This window comes from Vulpes vulpes, chromosome 16 (genome assembly GCF_048418805.1).
Source record: "Vulpes vulpes isolate BD-2025 chromosome 16, VulVul3, whole genome shotgun sequence".
NCBI lineage: Eukaryota > Metazoa > Chordata > Mammalia > Carnivora > Canidae > Vulpes > Vulpes vulpes.
In genome coordinates this window covers 24,495,083-24,513,977 of record NC_132795.1, presented here as the reverse complement: position 1 = coordinate 24,513,977, position 18,895 = coordinate 24,495,083, and the positions used below count along the sequence as shown (strand labels likewise).

At 34.2% G+C, this 18,895-nt stretch overlaps 1 protein-coding gene across 1 annotated transcript in view; it reads right to left on the bottom strand.

The window, feature by feature from the left end:
- Positions 1-18,895, bottom strand: part of PGAP1 (post-GPI attachment to proteins inositol deacylase 1) — a 71,495-nt gene that overhangs the window by 39,260 nt on the left and 13,340 nt on the right. The window contains exons 4-9 of the mRNA XM_026002620.2: positions 12,513-12,684; positions 9,405-9,562; positions 6,644-6,696; positions 5,763-5,829; positions 2,343-2,448; positions 1,641-1,696 (exon numbers count right to left, since the gene is read on the bottom strand). Of these exons, the coding sequence (XP_025858405.2) occupies positions 1,641-1,696; positions 2,343-2,448; positions 5,763-5,829; positions 6,644-6,696; positions 9,405-9,562; positions 12,513-12,684 (612 nt within the window). The remainder of the gene's footprint in view (positions 1-1,640; positions 1,697-2,342; positions 2,449-5,762; positions 5,830-6,643; positions 6,697-9,404; positions 9,563-12,512; positions 12,685-18,895) is intronic.

The following is an 18,895-nucleotide window of genomic DNA, read 5'->3' as shown; positions in this document are numbered from 1 at the left end:
CTAGGTACTGAAAAAACTATCAATAAAATACAAAGAGTGGCTTTACCTAAAAGATTCAGAAACCTAATTTGAATGGCTTCCACTGGTCAAAGACAGAAGAATTTTATATTTTAGATAGAAACAAATATATTTAAAATAGGAGTTCATTATAGTACTAGAAGAAACAAACCAAAACCATTTATGATCACTGATGGAGGAGGCTTGTGAACCAACTTGCTATTCTGAAAACCAGTAAATATAAGATCCAAAGATCCAAGCAATTATAATTGTTTCCTTTTCTGATATGTTCCACTTTTAATAAATTTAGTAGATGAGAGATTTCACAATTTAGTGTTCTTGTTAAAAAAAATCAGAGTACCACCATTTTTTTAGCTTTTATTATTTTTTTAAATTTTATTTATGAGAGAGAGAGAGAGAGAGAGAAGCAGAGACACAGGCATAGGGAGAAGCAGGCTCCATGCAGGGAGCCTGATGCGGGACTCTATCCCGGGTCTCCAGGATCAGGCCCTGGATCGAAGGCGGCGCTAAACCACTGAGCACCTGGGCTGCCCAGGGTACCACCATTTTGCATCCTCCTAAATGAATTAATGACTCTAGGCACTTTTTTATCAATAGCTGCTAATATCACAAAAAAGAGAGAGTCTAGCCTAAACAAAAACTAAATCTGATTAAGCAACTGAATCTGATCCAAGTATTATGGTATAGGAAAAGAGTAGACAAAGGAATATGCTAAATGGCACCGAAGGAATGCAATCAGCAAAATCAAGACTGTAAAACTATAGGACAAGTGATTTGTTTTTCAACAAGTAAGCTACAAAGAAAGAAAAGGGGTGGAGGAAGCATAAGAAATTAAAAGAGGAATAAGAGATATCAACAAATGACAATATGCGGACATTATTTGTAACCTCATTTAAAATGAAAAAAAATTTGAGTTACAATAAAACTGGAAAATTGAACACTAGATATTATTAAGGAATTATCATTAAGTTGTTTTAATATGGGAAAATATAGGTAGTTATCTTTTTAAAAGAGTCTTTAATTTTGATTTATTTTCAAAAAAAATTTTTTTTTAACATAGAGCTTAATGCAGGGCTTAAATTCATGACCCTGAGATCACAACTTAAGGTGAGATCCAGAGTCATACATTCAATAAACTGAGCCCTAAGTCTTTAATTTTTTTTTTTTTTAATTATTTGACACACAGAGAGAGCAAGTGTGCACAAGCAGGGGGAGAGGCAGGTTCCCCACTGAGCAGAGAGCCTGACCATCAGGCCCAATCCCAGGACCCTGGGATCAGATCTGAGCCAAAGACAGAAATGTAACTGAACTGAGCCACCCAGGAGCCCCAAGAATCTTTTTCTTTTTTAAAGATTTTATTTCTTTATTCATGAGGGACACAGAGAGAGGCAGAGGCAGAGACACAGGCAGAGGGAGAAGCAGGCTCCATGCAGGGAGCCTGATGTGGGACTCAGTCCTAGGATTCCAGGATCACACCCTGGGCTGAAGGGAGGTGCTCAACCATTGAGCCACCCAGGCGTCCCAAGAATCTTTAACTTTTAAAGATTAATAATAAAATGTAAACAAACAAAAATAATAAAATGTTTTTGAAAAAAATTTTTAACCAGTGAGGGTATACTTACATTGTAAGCCACATAGGTCCATTTAGATACTTTTACTGGAACCCACATAGATGTCCCTAAGGTAAAGGAAATTAATTTGGCTTGTTTTTTAAATATTAAATAAAGAATGCTCACAAAGTACTTCTCAATTACAATAGGATTTGAAAAAGAATTGGTTTCCTGAACAATCACTATTTTAAAACAAAAAATCCAGTAAGATGTTATTTATGCTCATCCCCAACTAGCATTCACATCAAGTAAAGCATTTTAAATTTATGTGGTATCTTTAAGAAAGTATCAATAAAAAGGAAATAAATCATTTTATTTTCCGAGCTGAGTATAACAGGTATTATATTAACAGCAAAGGATATGCTCTTAAACCAAAAGAAGACTAAAAATGACTGATACTGAAAACTTAAGTCAATAAAAATTATAGTATTTTATGTGACTGTCAGGAAATAGACATTTAACTCTTTCCTTAAAATTTTCTACTTGTCATGTTATTTTCAGAACAAAATTTTTATCAGCAACATCTTATAAGCTGTTTTTTCTCCTCTTTCCCTTCCTGAACCAAGAACTTTATAAGAAACCATCATAGAGAAAATAATAAAATATAACAGGATTATAATACCTGAGGTACCACAGTTTCAAAGACTTTGCTAATAGCAAACTTACCTGAAAATAAGATTTGATTTAAAATAAAAACATTTTATTACCACCAACCTGTTAAGTCAGAAATTATTGCTGGATTTTCCTCAAAGTGTTTTGCTGGATGTCTTATAAAGTGGTGATTCAAAACTGACAATTTCTTCTTGGGATTTTGAGTTATCTAGAAAGAATAATGATACATTTTGAATCTTTTTGTATCTACCGTTCACTGAAACTTTGCATCAAGTAATAATGATAAGAGACAATAGTTACTTACTCGGGCCAGGCACTGTTTGAAGTACTTAATATGTTACAAGAGCTCGAGGAGATAATAATCCTCTTATTTGCATTTTTAGGAAGAAACTAAAGCATAGAGAAATGAAGGAACTTGCCCAAGGTCATACTCCTGTTAAAGAGTCTGAGCCAGGATTCAAATTTAGGCAGTCTGGCTCTAGAGCCCATGCTTTCAATTATTATCAACTAATGTCTCTCAAGTAACAGTTACAAATTAAAAATCCAAAGGTATGGAGTCAGATGAGAACTTAAGAGCTCCTCCAGTCTAGTGATTCCAACACACTAGTTTCCAAATTCAGACCAGTGCCAATCTCACAATAAAGAATTCACTGGTCATTAGAGAAAATACGAATTCCCAACTGCCATTCCTTGGAAGCTACTTTGCTTTACTCCGTCTTACTTTCACTGTGTCTCAATAGACTTCCTTTCGTGAAATGAAAATGAGAGCAGACAATAGGATTTTTTGTTGTCTGTTTTAAAATATCCTAGTAAGATAAACGTCTGCAACTTTATACCAGTTCCTCCCTTAAAGAAAGAAAAAGTACTTGGGTATAAAATCCATTAAAATCCATCTATTCAATTCTCTAGTTTAAGCACTGAGGCCCTAACAGGTAACTGATTTTCTCAACCACACAGTTGGACAGAGAGAATGACAATGAAAGGACAGTGAGGACCCAGGTGAAAAGATATACCATTGAAAAGATTTAGAACCCCTTAGGAAGTCACACAGCATTTGCTTGAACATTTATTTCTAACTTGCTGTTGTGAAAGACTGCACATCCCAATTTTAACAATTCCTATGAGGAAAATGCTCTGCCATATTTAGAGCAAATCTCTGACTCCCTGTTACTTTGATAAATTAAGTTAGGGGCAGCCCTTCAAGAAACTGAAGACTGTTATATCCATCAACTTTTTCAGAGAACTGTTTCAAACCTTCACTACCCTGACTGCCTTCCCTGGATAAACTCAAGTTTGTTAATGTCCTCCTTATAATACAACATCCAACATAGAATATAGTTCTTTAGATAATTGTGTAACTATGGTAGAGAGCAGTGGAAATTTTATCTTCATTGATGCAGACTCAATACTTCAATCAACTCAATCTAATATAAAACTAGTGTTGATTTTTTTTAAAAACAGCCACATCTGTTTGCAATCAACTGAAAGTAATTGGTCTTTTTGCCAACATTTCAGTTAACTCAGGACTCTCCCATCCTTACTCTCTATGGACTCTATCCACTCATAAGTTTCCAGCTATGTGTTTTATGCTGATAACCATCAGAAATTATTCTTTAATTCTGATTCCTTTGTACCACATGTTTGGGACTAATTATGCTTTGAGTTGTGGTTTTCCTGTATATATGTTTGCTTCTCTTAATATCTTCTTGAGGAATAGCAATCATATACTAACTTTTTATTGTCTAATGTTTAGACCAGCCCATTATATATAGTGACTTTGTGAAACAGAACTCAGTTTCATATTTTGATTCTTAGCAATATTAGTTATCAAAAATTTCTCATTTGTCCTTTAAAATGTGTCTGTAAAATACTTATCTATCCAGAATTATAATTTATTATAGATTAGTATTAAAAATTTTATCTCAGGATTTAATGGAAAACAAGATTTATTAAAATTAGTTTTATGTAGTGTATCAACTATACAAAAAAAATCAGTTTTATGTATAATTTTAAATATATATACCTGTCTGTGATACTACTGTTCCTCACAGATTGAAATGGGCTTTTTCCTAAGCCTACCAAATGTCATTCCAAATACAACTGCTCTTGGAATTTTAATAGATTCTACTACTATATCTAGTTGCATTCTCTCAAACTAACTAAAAAACATTAGCCATAGTTAAGACTCACAAAACAAGGTTGAAAAACTGAAAAATGCATTCCATGACCAATTCATAGTGTTAATTCTATAAAGCTGATTTACTTTAATCAATATACTAACTTAAATAAGTATCTTATGGCTTAAAATGTGGTACCACACAATTTGGGTTTCTCTCTTTTTTTGGGGGGGGTGTCTCTGTTTTATTGTATTCTTCAGGAGAGAGATAAGTATCTATGATTCTAATAGTAGTTCTGCAGCTTCTTGAAGGGTTTAAGGGAAAAACATAAACACTACCCCACTTCCAAGAGAGAAAAAGTCTTATAAGAAGCAAAGTTCTAAGACACAATAAGGAAAGCATTACCTAGAGACCTATTGAGAAAGAGGCCACACATACTAGTCTCTGAAAGAACTGGAGCCTTCAAGGGAAAGAATCCAAGAATATCTGAGCTAAATATTTTCCCATAATGAAGAAAATTACCTAATACACAAGGAACTTTTTCTCCAAAGGGAGAAGCCACAGCCACAGTTCCCAAAACAGGTTTCTATGAAACAGAGAAGGACTACAAGATGTCCTAAGGTTAAAAAAAAAAAAAAATGTAAATGTTGCTTAAGATGGAAAAGAAAATCTGTTCCCAATTCACAGAGAGATTTAAGTTCATGGATAGAATTCCCTAAATTTTGTTTAAATCCTTAATGCCCATACTATATATCTGCTGGAAGACAAGAAAGAGATGAAAGAGTAATATGATGTTCCATAAATGGCACTAGGATTTCCAGTGTCCTGCTAATTGAACAACTTGGAAAATCACTGGTTTGTGCTGTTTATAAGTGAAATCTCATTACAGGAAACATTCAGCTACTAAAAATACATATTTTAAGTTCTGATGAGCTTAGGTTAGTCAATGAATGAAGACATCTGACCTTACCAGAAAGGTAAAGATGCTTTTTTAAAAATAAATTTAAACAAAAATGTCTAATAAGGTAGATCATGAAGTTTAGAACATATTACTAAAAAAAAAAAAAAGGATAAAATAGTTTGCAGTAAGGATTTTCCTTAAGTTAAATAAAAGTTAAAAGGATATATATCAAATTTTAAACAAGTAAAGGAGAATAATTGGGGGAAGATTTAGCGTATCTTTTCACTTTTTCATTTTCATTGCATTCTATTAATTACTAATAGTGATCAAAGTATTATCAGATAAAAATATATTTCTAATTTGAAACTAAGTATATATTGATATATTATATCAATATATAAAAAGCTTCTACTTTTATAAAAGTAAAAAAAAAGTATTAAATCCCTTCCGCTGTAACAAAAGCTTTTACTTTACTGAAGTAACTTTTAGCTTAAAAATACATACTTGTTTAGTATCAGCATCAATAAGATCAAAGAATGCTCGAATTGTAGCCAACTGTAATTGTTTACACCTGAAGAATAAAATGTTATAAATGAAACTTTTAAAAAATACATACTTTTAATACAAATATGCATAATTCTATTACTTAATGGAATAAGTGAGTTTATTGCTCTAAACTCTAAAAGTATTTAAGAAATCATTATTATTAAACATGTACCTTAAAGTCATAAACACATAAAAATAAAGCAAATTAAATCCTCCTAGATGTTTGACAATGGAACTATTAGGGTTCTTCTTTTTTCCCCAAGTCTCCTTGTCCACCCCAGCTACGGACAACTGTCTGCCCCATCTTTGTGTGTCTAAACTTGTGCTTCTTGCAGACACCACGGACTGCACGGCCAGAGGGAAGTGAAAAAAGAATATTTAAGCCAAAACATGTAGCAATAAGATACTGGGTCTATGTATTTCTTGACCCTTATTTAATCTATTTATATTAAAGGTAAATCTAACTCCTACTTGGTTTTTCATGTGCTGTTCTACAATAATTAATGCTATATTCACCAAGTCCCTGAGTTTGGTGATTGGCCAAGAGCTCAGAAGGGGCTATCACAAGTACCTTTGATTCTGCCCAACTATGACAAACTCTAAATAATTTTGATATTTGATTCTAGCTTCATTTGAGACTTATGCTAGTGGTTCCTCAAGAGGAAACTTGATCAACTGAGACCAAAAACCAAGGTCAGAGTTCTAAGCCCTTAAGTCTTATCTTTCTACCAAATCTTTATTTATGAGTAAAGTACTAACACAAAGCTAACAAACCAATCAATGCACGGACGAGAAAAAAGGACCACCACAAACCACCAAAATAAGTTATATTAATTTACCACACAATGGAGAGGTGGTCTGTTGAGACCCACGTCTTAGGCACTGCTGAACTCTAAAAGAACAAGAAAAAAAATCCAACTTAAGAAAAGCACGTTTGTTACTCTCCCAAGTTTGAAATTCTCATTAGCTAATATTTAGAAACACATAACATTAGTTTCAATATTTTAAGATGCACAGACATATGATACATATGATACAGACAAATACATATACAGACAAATACATATGATACATATGATACAGACAAATGATACATTCTTAGAAAGGTGACCCAAAAATATTAAGGTAGTTCCTGCATAAAATCATTGTCATTACTACTTAGTCAAGCGTAAATTATCCTTTAAAAATTATTAAAACATCCATCGATTCCTTACTGAAATTTAATGTCTAACTCTTTACACTCTAGTAAGAGGTTGAGTTTATTATTCTTTAATAAATCACAATTATCTTAGTAATTTTAGTTCTGACTAAGACTATCCCTGGTAAATTCTAAGATGTTACTTCTTAATCAGGCGTGCCTGAGAAATACTCAGACTTGGAGAGATTTTTCAAAATAAATATGCCTGATCACAATTCCAAAGCTATCAAATCAGATTTTTTTTTTTTTAAGAGAGAGGGAGAGAATCTTAAGCATGCCCCACATCCAGCATGGAGTCTGACATGGGGTTGGATCTCATGATCTGAGATCATGACCTGAGCTGAAATCAAGAGTCAGCCACTTAAAAGACTGAGCCACCTCGGTGCCCCCATATCAGACTCTTACAAGTATGGTCCAGAGATACTTAATTTGAAAAAATCCCTAGATTAGGATATATACTACTAGAGACATAACAGCAAAAAGCTCCTTAAAAAGACAACAGTTTGAAGAAGACTACGTAACAATGGCATAGCACCCTTCAAGAACTGGAGATTCCTTTTTATACCATGACTTTTTACCAAGACAATGACTTTCTTATGAATAGCATCTTAAAACAGGAAACATTAAGTAAATCTGGTATTTTTCACAGCATCTCTCTCTGCATTCAAGAAAGGGTTGCTTACTGGGAGCCTGGGTCCCTTAACAGAACTCCTTCAAAAACCACCCACCAACTTAAATACATACCTAGGGCGGGTATAGAAACAAAATGTTTAGGTGCCATTATCTGTATGACTGTGTATTACAGCAGTTCAGCCTAACTTACTAATAACTAATATGATCAAGATCTCTAACTTAATTTTTTCTAGTCCCAATGGATATAAATGCCAATTAACTATTCTTGAAATAATCACTAAAAAATTGTTACTTCTTATTTTTTTAAAGTAACATACATGTATATATATGAAAGATTACAAGCTAATTGGGAGCTAAAATACTAAATAAAATTCAGACAATAACCAGGTTTGAGAAAATTCCATTAAGAGGTAAAATATTTTCATTAGAGATGCAGAAATACAAGCTGCCTTAAAAGCAACAAATTATCAAATGGATTAGAAAAGAGGGCCATAAGCACATGTGCGCGTACACACACACACACACACACACACACACACACACAATTAAAGAAACCAAAGTTTTTTAAAAGATAGGCTGCAGGAAGGGGCATCAATATAGCAACGTGCTCCAGGCCAAGTCTAGGAAATAATTACATCTAACTTTATATGACTAAAATATCTGTGTTTATTAGAGTTGATATTTAGTGTTTTGAAGACTTCCAGCAAATATCTGCCCCAAATATTTAACATAAAATAAAAAGATTCATATCAATATTATGAGGTTTCAGAGATTTACCAATTTAGTTTCAAAGCTATTATGGTTATATCACAACTCCTCTCGTAATAAGAAAATGGTGGGTAATAGCACAAAGACTTAATAACTTTGATTCTATGTGTGGCAAGCATTCAATAATAATTTTTTAATAAATGAAAAGTAATCTAAGGTGGGGAAATCGATGAACCAAGCAAGGGACTATTTATGAAGAGAACAACCATGAATCAAAGCACTATCTCCTAAAAAGTAGAAGGAGCTCTGGATTTTTCTTAGAAATTGTTATATTTGGAGATGACATGTAGTATACACATGTATACATACCACATACAATATCTACATACTGCATAGAGTTTAAAAAGTTAAGATCTTAACTGGAGACTTCAAGATCAAAACTCTAAGAAATAACATAAGTCCTAAAAGGAAACATGAACTCACTTTACAAAGGCTATGTATCCCAGTTAAAGACCAAATATTTGATATCCTAGCAGGGAAGAATAATTAGCAAATTCATCAATCAGGGTTCTATTATACTATCAAAGCTAATTTTTAAATTTTAAAATTGGTAAACTTTTATTTATGTTTAGCATTCAAGAGTTTGATATTCCATTTATATTGCATATAGCACTCAGATACAAGGGGCCCTTGGACTTCAGTCCACACTTTTTTTTAGTTAAAACTCTGATTGATGGGTAGGTACTTATTATTATTTTTTTTTTGGGTAGGTACTTATTTTAAACAAGGAACAATTATTCATAAGAGTCACTTTCATAAATAAGTCATTTTCACAAACTTTCTAAGATCCTTTTCACTTTCTGTGGACATAAGCACCCATGCATCTATGCCTTCCCAACATATTCATATTCATTCTTTCATATTTTCTCTCATACATGTGCACATACATAAATAGCACTACACCAACTCAGTAGTCACTTTCAAACAACTACATGTTTCTCCTTTCATACCCTACTGTATCTATCCTGCTACTATTTCAGTAGAAGCTTAAAAAAGATTACCACAACGGATAAGGCACTGGTATGATGGCTTAATTTTGGTAGAAAAGTCAGTCCTGAACGAACTTGGTAATCCCGGAATCCTCCAGCTACAGAAAGTGTGGTAAAATTAATGTGTCTAGCATTCACAATCCAATAGTTGTTTACAGTCATATAAAAATCTGGTAGGAAATAAAGACACACATTAAAAATTAGTAGTCGTTCCCTGTAACAATAAGGTATGATACTAATATTAAACTGAATTTCTATTTAAGCCATACTGAATGGTCTATAAACAGTGTTATTCACATTTCTCTATTCTGAGTAAAATCAGTATCTTTACACATAGTCTGTTTTCCCATTAAATAAGACTACAAATACTAAGAGCTACTGAAGGGATCAATAAAGAAAAAAAGACATGCAAACTTTATTAGCTTTCATAAGCCCAGATGCAAACAGGTCTGTACATCTTACGAAGATGCTGCTAAATCATGAGCTATACAGTATACCAAGTATAAACTCCTAAAATTCTTCCAAAGATACAAGTTCACTATGCTAAAGAATTGTAGATCTTTCTACTCATGGCATTGTGAGAGCTAAGTAGCTCTCTACTATGGCCAGCCACTACTGAAATACTATTTAAGTTTTTAAAATACAATCACAGGACAATCACAACCACTTTTGTCTTGGGACTCAATGCTGCTGTGGAAAATCTAAGGGTTAAGAAGGTTCTACGCATTTAGAGTAACAAGTAGCTCAACAGGAACAATCTGCAATTTTTCCATTTTATCTATGGAAGATGAGAAAAAATAGTGTCAAAGATCTGAGATGGGGGCAGAGGAGTTCTTACTTCCTCTTCCAAATTATCAAACTTTAATGTACTTTCATCCTGGCATTTGATCCCACTGAGGGCTTCAAATATTTTGGAACAGCAAAATCCTCCCATTAAAGATCTCAGTAGTATTTACTTAGAATGTGACTAAGCAGATCCATTCCTAACATCTGCAGGTCCTGGGACAAGAGTATCAATGGGGTACATAGGCCTCAGGCCTAAATATTTAAAAGTAAAAATTCCAGATAACAAATTGTTAAATCAAATCTATTGTCTCTGCCTACCTTGACAAATATATCATCAAAATAAAATGGAAGGCCAAGTTCAAATTACAAACTCCAGGACATCTCAGAGATGGACACTAGATTATGACAGCACAGATCTCTGACCCATTAGTGTACTATCATTTCTTCCCATCCCAACCTCATCCTGCATTATAAGGTACAAGATATCCAAGCTCTATCTGTACCTCATGCAGAGTCATCCCTTAGCCACAACTCAAACTTACTTACATCCCTGCCCTCAGGACAGATTCACACATGCCAGGGAAGCAAAGTCTGAAGGCCTGGTTACCCAGATGATCTATCCAGAAGTAAAAGCACAGCCTGCAAGTGGGGGGAAGGCTGCTGGGCTTATATACTCATCATATATGGAGAATAGCAATGCCAGACAGAGCAGGGCCCTCTAAAGTGCAAAGACCAGTGAGGTTTCCTTTCTTCTATTTAAGACAGTATTTCCATCAAGGAATGTACTTCTGAAGGTCATACAGGTCTTCTAAAAACCTAAGATCTTCCACTCTTTGAACTTTTGTTTTTTCACTCTAATTCTGGCTTAATGAAATATGAAATATATACAGAATAAATAATAAAGAGGCTTGCTAATTATTTTTTTAAAGATTTATTTATTTATTTATGATAGAATGAGAGAGAGAGAGAGAGAGAGAGACAGAGACACAGGCAGAGGGAGAAGCAGGCTCCATGCCGGGAGCCGGACGTGGGACTCCATCCCGGGACTCCAGGATCACGCCCTGGGCCAAAGGCAGGCACTAAACCGCTGAGCCACTTAGGGATCCCCGAGGCTTGCTAATTACAGAAAGGCCACCTAACCCTAAGAATTACTTTCAGCTTGAACCTTTTAGAGACAGACCATTGCTACTCTTCAAAAACAATAAAATCAGATTCTTTTGAAAGCTCTTTCCTCAAAGAGTTTTTAAAGATATATTGTGAGTAATTCTAATTTACCATACATGACTCGTCCATATAAAATGTAATAAAGAAAGTTCTTGATTGTGATGACAAGTATTATGATTTGTCTATGCCTATGATTTTTTCCCCCTAAACCTGTAAGTCATTTGTAATTATTAGAATTAGTAAAGCAAGTTTAAGCAACTTCACTGAAACTAAAATTTTTTACTGAAGGATTTCTACAGGCAAAGTTTTAAATGTAATAAGGAAAAAAATTAAACTTCACTGTAGGTACCATTGGGCCAGATATTCCAGCAGATAAATTACTCCTTCATAATGTTATGTTAAAATGGGTGCTTTGGTTTGATGTCACTGAGGTATATTTCTCATTTTCATCAAAATTAAGATAATGCAAATTTTGATAGAGTAAGAAATGGTATAAATTTACTGATCAGGAAAAAAGAATTCCTTGTTTTCAAAACTTTCTTCTATCCTACAATATTCCAATAAACTGTGAAGATAATACCTGACTTTCTCTAAACATGCAGATAATAATGGAACCTACTTCAAAGGACTGCTCTAAGCATCAAGTGAAATAATAATACATCATGTAAAGTCCTTAATTCAATGTCCAACATATAGTAATAAGTATTAGCAATTTTATCTCATCATATAAAGTGCTGGCAGATCTATTCATTTTTACTGTTTTACTTAAATATAAGCTTACTTTATTTATTTTTAAATTTTTTTTAATTTTTAATATAAGCTTACTTTAAATAGAGTACTGGAAGAGTTAACAAAACACGGAGAGTTTAAACATATTTTAAGAGACAGGGTCACCCCCCAAATAACTAAACTGATGCCCAAGTGTCTAGAGATTATAAAACACATGCTCTCCATGGTAAGGCACTATGGACAGGGAAAACTAATAGCAGTTTCATTAGCCTAAGTTGAAAGTCCCAAAGATGCTCAGAAATGGACGTGTTAATTTGAAACTGAGCTGCTTGCTTCACGCATGGATAAATCTGCAGCACATTCAAAGAAGTAGGTGTGAGGATTGGTTTAATCCTAAAAAACAATGGGGAGATCAGTTAGTGTTTATGTAATAGTACTAACCTGTTATGAAACGGTCTAATGGCATCACAGGAGCAACATGAGGGGTGGCTTGTGTAATAAGAAGATTTATCAGATCTTGTTTAAAATTTTTCAATGTAAGCAATGCTCTTGCAACAAGACCACCCATAGAATGACCAATTATTGCCACACTTTTTGGAGCAAATTCTTGACCCTGTATAAAAAAAAAAAAAAATCACCAAGGCATAATGAAGTCTTAGTATCATAACAAAAAACACTAACTACTTCCCTCTAAATATGAACTACTTTATAGGAAAAATAAAATTAAACTATGTATATAACCTTGCATAAGATAGAGAAATACATTTTCATTTACTCATAATCAGTATATATATACTATTTTGTATTTTGCCAAATATTTTTAATAGTTATGCTTTGGTCTGAACCCAAATCAGAACACTTGGTCTAGTATATCATGAAGCTATTTCAAAAGATAGAAATGGAAGGAAAGAAAAAAGAAAAAGAAAGAAGAAAGAAAAGAAAAGAAAAGAAAAGAAAAGAAAAGAAAAGAAAAGAAAGAACGAGCCAAACCCTCCATAACTGCTCTGAAACCCATATCCTTTGGCCTTCTCTAATACATGGTTCCAGCAATTCTTCTCACTTTTTTCTTGCATTGTTGTTTCTTCCTCTCTTACCAGGTCATTCTTGGTAGTATATAAATATAATTCTATTCTCCCTTAAAAAAATCAGAAACTCTTTTTACTCCCACTTTGCCCTTAGTGACTATATCTTTCTCTACATATCTATAGCATAATTCATCAAAAATCTGCCTATACAGTACATGCTGTCTCCGATTTCTCAACTTCCATATGCTTAAACTCATTCCAATCAGGCTTTTGCCTCAACACTACTCCAAAACTGTTATCAAGGCACAAAGAAATCTAATGGCCAAATCTCAATCCTTATCTTACTTGAGCAGCAGGATTTGACATTAGATTACTTCTTCCTCTTTGAAATGATGTATTTCGTTTCCTTGACAACATACTCTCCTGGTTCCTCTTACTTTACTGGCTGCTCCTTTTTAGTTTCTTGCTATTTCCTTCTCATCTCTCCTAATCTCTTTAATATGGGAATGACTCAGGCCTCAGTTCTTCAGTTTCTTCTTTTGTATCTTGACTCCTTAATGATCTCTTCCAGTCTCATGGCTTTAAATACACCCATATCCTGTCAATCCTCAAGTTATTATCTCCAGACTGGCCCTCTTCTCTTGAACTTTCACCTTAAACTTCAACTGCATATTAACTACATTTGGTATATCTAACATGCATCTCAAATAAATCTATCTAAAACAAAACTTTTTTTAAAAGTAGGTTCCATGCCCAACATGTGGCATGAATTCATGACCCTGAGATCAAGAGTCACATGCTCTACCTACTGAGCCAGTCAGGCACCCCTAAAACTTAACTCTTAATCTCCTCCAAATCTGTCCCTCATACATTTCTCCCCTCAACTTACTTAATGGCATTTCAATACCTCTAGTTGTTCAGCCAAAAACTTGGGTCATCCTCAATTCTTTTCGTTTCACGTTGCCCTTCCATATCTGATCTGCCAACAAATCTTCTGCCTTTAAGGTTTATACCAATCTGACCATTTCTTAACACCTCCAATGCTACCAACTCGATCAAACCACCATGATTTCTTGCCTGAATTACTGCAATAGCCTAACTAGTCTCTTTACTTCCACTTTTATGTCCCTTTAGTTTAACCTCGAAACCACACAGAATACTGTTAAAACCTAAATCAGAACATGTCATTCATTTGCTCAAAAATCTCAGCAGTGGCTTTCCGTATCACTTCAAATAAAAGCTAAAATTCTTAAAATTGCCTACAAGGCTCTATAATTTGCCCTCCCTTCAACTTTTCCTTTCCTAACATATTATATCTGCTCCAGCCAGTAGTTTACTGTTCTTTTTTGTTTGTTTTCTCCAAGAGAGCACACGTGTGCTTACCTCGTATATTTGTTACCTCTGTCTGGAGTACTCTTTTCCTAGATACCTTCATGTTCTTTAATTTTTTATCAAACCATCTGCTTCTTAGCAGAGGTCTCGTTGGTCATCCTTCTTTCTTCTCTTCCCTTTTCTTTCTTTCTTTTAAAGATTTATTTATTTACTTATGATAGACATAGAGAGAAAGAGGCAGAGACACAGGAGGAGGGAGAAGCAGGCTCCATGCCGGGAGCCCGACATGGGACTCGATCCCGGGACTCCAGGATCGCGCCGTGGGCCAAAGGCAGGCGTTAAACCACTGCGCCACCCAGGAATCCCTGGTCATCCTTATTTATAATTGTAGTCCTCTACCCTTTGCTCCCTATGTCCCTGTTTTATTTTCCTTCCTGTTCTTTATCACTATATAAGATAGTATATACTTTTCTCATTTATGATGTTTACTATCTGCCTCTCCCCACTAGAACATATGGTCCATGAGGGCTTGGATTTGTTTATTCATTGGTATAATTGCAGGCAGATTCATGTGATGAATAAATGAGGTTTCTTCATCTATGTTCTCTCACTTTCCCACACTCAAATCCTATCCATTTAACAAGATTTAGTTGTCCTGAATTCCTGTTGTACCCAGTTATAACAGGAATCTTGCTTTCTAAAACCCTTAATTTAAAAGAAAGTTTATTAGTTCTATTGTAAATTTAATATGTAGTCACTGGGGAAAATATGAAAACAAAAAAAAAACAGAAGGGAAAAGAACTATCTAAACACAATAAAAACATGATTATTTATTGTGAATGCCATTTAGGGAGACAAATTTCACTTCGTAATCACATCGTATTTATCTTATCCAATAAATATCAGATACATAGAAGGTCCTCTATCTAAGCTGGCTTGTCTCTGCCTATAATATTCAGTACAGACTTAAGCTCAAAAAATACTTGCTATTGAAATAACTTTCAAATGCTGGCTAATGCAAAGATTTCATTTTCAAGATGCATAGGAATATCACACTGCTTGGATTACTATAGCTACACAGTTAAATCTTCAAATCAGGCAGTGGAGGTTCCCCAATTTTGTTCTTTTTCAAGATAGTTTGGCTTTTTTCAGGTACTTTGCATTTCCACATAAGTTTCTCAGTTTAAAAAAACAAAAAACAAAACAAAACAGGGCAGCCCTGGTGGCGCAGCGGTTTAGCGCCGCCTGCAGCCCAGGGCGTGATCCTGGAGACCCTGGATCGAGTTCCACATCAGGCTCTCTGTATGATGCCTGCTTCTCCCTCTGTCTGTGTCTCTGCCTCTCTCTCTCTCTCTCTCTCTCTGTCTCTATGAATAAATAAATAAAATCCTAAAAAAAAAAAGACACCTGCTGGTATTTTGATTTGTAGTGCATTAAATCTACTGCTTAATTTGGAAAGAATTTATATGTTCTTTTTAAAGATTGTATTTATTTATTTATTTCCTTTCAGCAAGTTTTGCAGTTTTCAATGTACAGATCTTGCATATCTTTCACTAAATTTATCCATAAGAATTGCATTTTTAATACTACTGTAAATACATTTTAAAATTTCACTTTCCATTCGTTCACTGATTTTTGAATATTGACCATTTTCCTGTGATCTGGCTAAATTCACTTATGAATTCAATAATTTTTTTTTATATTCCTTTAAATAGTTCTTAAGATTTTATTTATTTATTTGACAGAGAGAAAGAGCAAGAGAGCACAAGCATGAGGAGAGGTGAGGGAGGAGGAGGAGCAGGTTCCCTATTAAGCAGGGAGCCCAACTCCGGGCTCTATCTCAGGACCACCTGAGCCAAAGGCAGACACTTAACCAGCTGAACCACATTGGTGCCTCTAAATGTTTCTGTATATTTATGTCATTTGTAAATATAGACAGTTTTAATGCTTCCTTTTTGATCTTTATTAATTTTATTTCTTTTTCTGGTCTTACTGCACCAGCTAGATGCAGAAATAGAGCTGAAAAATGGAAAAAAGAAAACTACCTGGCATAAAACATAAATGGCATTTACTGATTTTGTTTTGTTGTTTTTTGGGATTTTTAAGAGACTTTATTTATTTATTTGAGGAGAGAAAAAGAGAGAGAGAGAGCACGAGCAGGAGGGAGGGGCAAAGGGAGAGGGAGAAGCAGACTCCCCTGTGAGAAGGGAGCCCAACTCAGGGCTTAATCCCAGGATCCTAGGATCATGACCTGAGCCTAAGACAGACACTTGACTTGAGTCACCCAAGCATCCCTAAAGGCATTTATTGTGAATAACATGGAAATTCCATTTTGTGATTACATCTTATTTAATCTTATCCAATAAATACCTTATCAAATACAGAAATAGTTCTTAAACCTGTTTCTATACCTAATGCGCTATTTTTTTTCTTAAATCATGAATGGGTGCTGAATGTATCTGAATAAGTTTTATCTATTGAGATGATCCTAGATAAATTATATTGATTGATACTTGAATATTAAACCAACTTTGCATTCTTCGGATAAATCCTATGTAGTCATATTATACTTTAAAATATTGCTGGGTTTGATAGTCTATTTTATGTTATTTATTTTTTTTTAAATTTTATTTATTTATGATAGGCACACAGTGAGAGAGAGAGAAGCAGAGACATAGGCAGAGGGAGAAGCAGGCTCCATGCACCGGGAGCCCGACATGGGATTCGATCCCGGGTCTCCAGGATCGCGCCCTGGGCCAAAGGCAGGTGCCAAACCGCTGCACCACCCAAGGATCCCTGGGTTTGATAGTCTAGTTGCTTGCTGAGTATCTTACATCTATATTCATGAGGAATACTAGGTCTCTATTTTCCTTTCAAACAATGTCAATATCTGATTTTGATAATCAGGGTTTGCAGGTTTCTTAAAATGAACTAAATGTATTATTTCTTCCTCTATTTTCTTAGTTTGTATAAGAGGGGTATTATTTTTTCCTTAAATATGTCACAGAATTCACCATTGAAGTCATTTAGCTCTAGTTTTCTTGGCAGTAAGATTTTTAATTACAAATTTTAAACAGATGTAAGGCTAGACAAACATTTTGTTTCTCCTTGTGTCTATTTTGTAATTTATATTTCAAGGGATTTGAGAATTTCATCTGAGTCCTCAAATGTATTGGCATAATGTTGTTCATAATAATCCTTTAATAACTTCTTAGTATCTGTAGGCTCTAGAAATTTCCTTTCTTTCATTCCTAATATTGTTAATTTGTATTCCCCTACTTTTTTTCCTTAATCAATGTAGATATGGGTTTATCAATTTTTAGATCTTTTAGAAGAATCAGTAATTGGTATCATTTTTTTCTCACTAATGTTTGTCTATACTGTTTCCTCGATTTCCATTCTCAGCTTTATTGTTTCCTTACATGTACTCTGAGTTTACTTTGTTCTTTCTCTAAGCTTATGTTGAAAGGCTGGGTTATTGTTTTTAAACTTTGTTCTTTTCTAATGTAAATATTTAAGACTACAGTATTTCTTCTAACTACTTTAACCGTACAAATTAAATTAACTACTTTAATCTTACAAATTCTGATCATGCATTTTCATTTTCATTTTTTTCAAGTTTTTATTTAGATTCTAGTTAACATATAGAATAATACTGGTTTCAGGAATATAATGTAGTGATTGATCCTGTTACTGGTTTCAGGAATATAATGTAGTGATTGATCATTTACAGGTAATACCCAGTGCTCATCACAACAAGTCCCATTTGGCCCATCCCCACCTCCCTCCCTCCCTCAATCAACCCTGTTTGTTCTTATAGCTAGAGTCTTTTATGGTTTGCTTCTTTTTTTCTCCCCCTACCCCAATGTTCATCTGTTTTGTCTCTTAAATTGCACATATAAGTGAAATCACATGATACTTGTCTTTCTCTGACTTATTTTGCTTGGTATAAACCACGCCAGTTCCATCTGCATTGTTGCAAATGGCACGATTTCATTCTTTTTGATGGCTGAGCAATATTCTGTTGTATGTATTACTACAAAAACCATAAACTTATAGTCATCAAGGCAGTTTGTCCCACAGGTTAAGACTCTTTCCTTTTCATCCTATTGTCCCATCTTCAAATTCACTGATCTCTTCTATAGTATTCAATCTGTTTGGAGCCTATCTGCTGAATTTTTCATTTCTTTCTTTCTTTTTTTTTTTTAAGAGGCAGGGAGGAGCAGAGAGTGAATCTTAAGCAGGTTCCACACCTAGCATACAGCCCAACAAAGGGCTCAATCTTACAATCCTGAGATCATGACCTAAGCAGAAATCAAGAGTCAGACACTTAACTGACTGAGCTACCCAGACACCCCCTTAACCTTTCATATCTGATATATATTGTTTCAGTTCTAAATCGCCCTTTTTGTTCTTTTAATAGTTTCCATATCTCTGCTGAGATTCTCCATCTGTTCTCTTGTTATG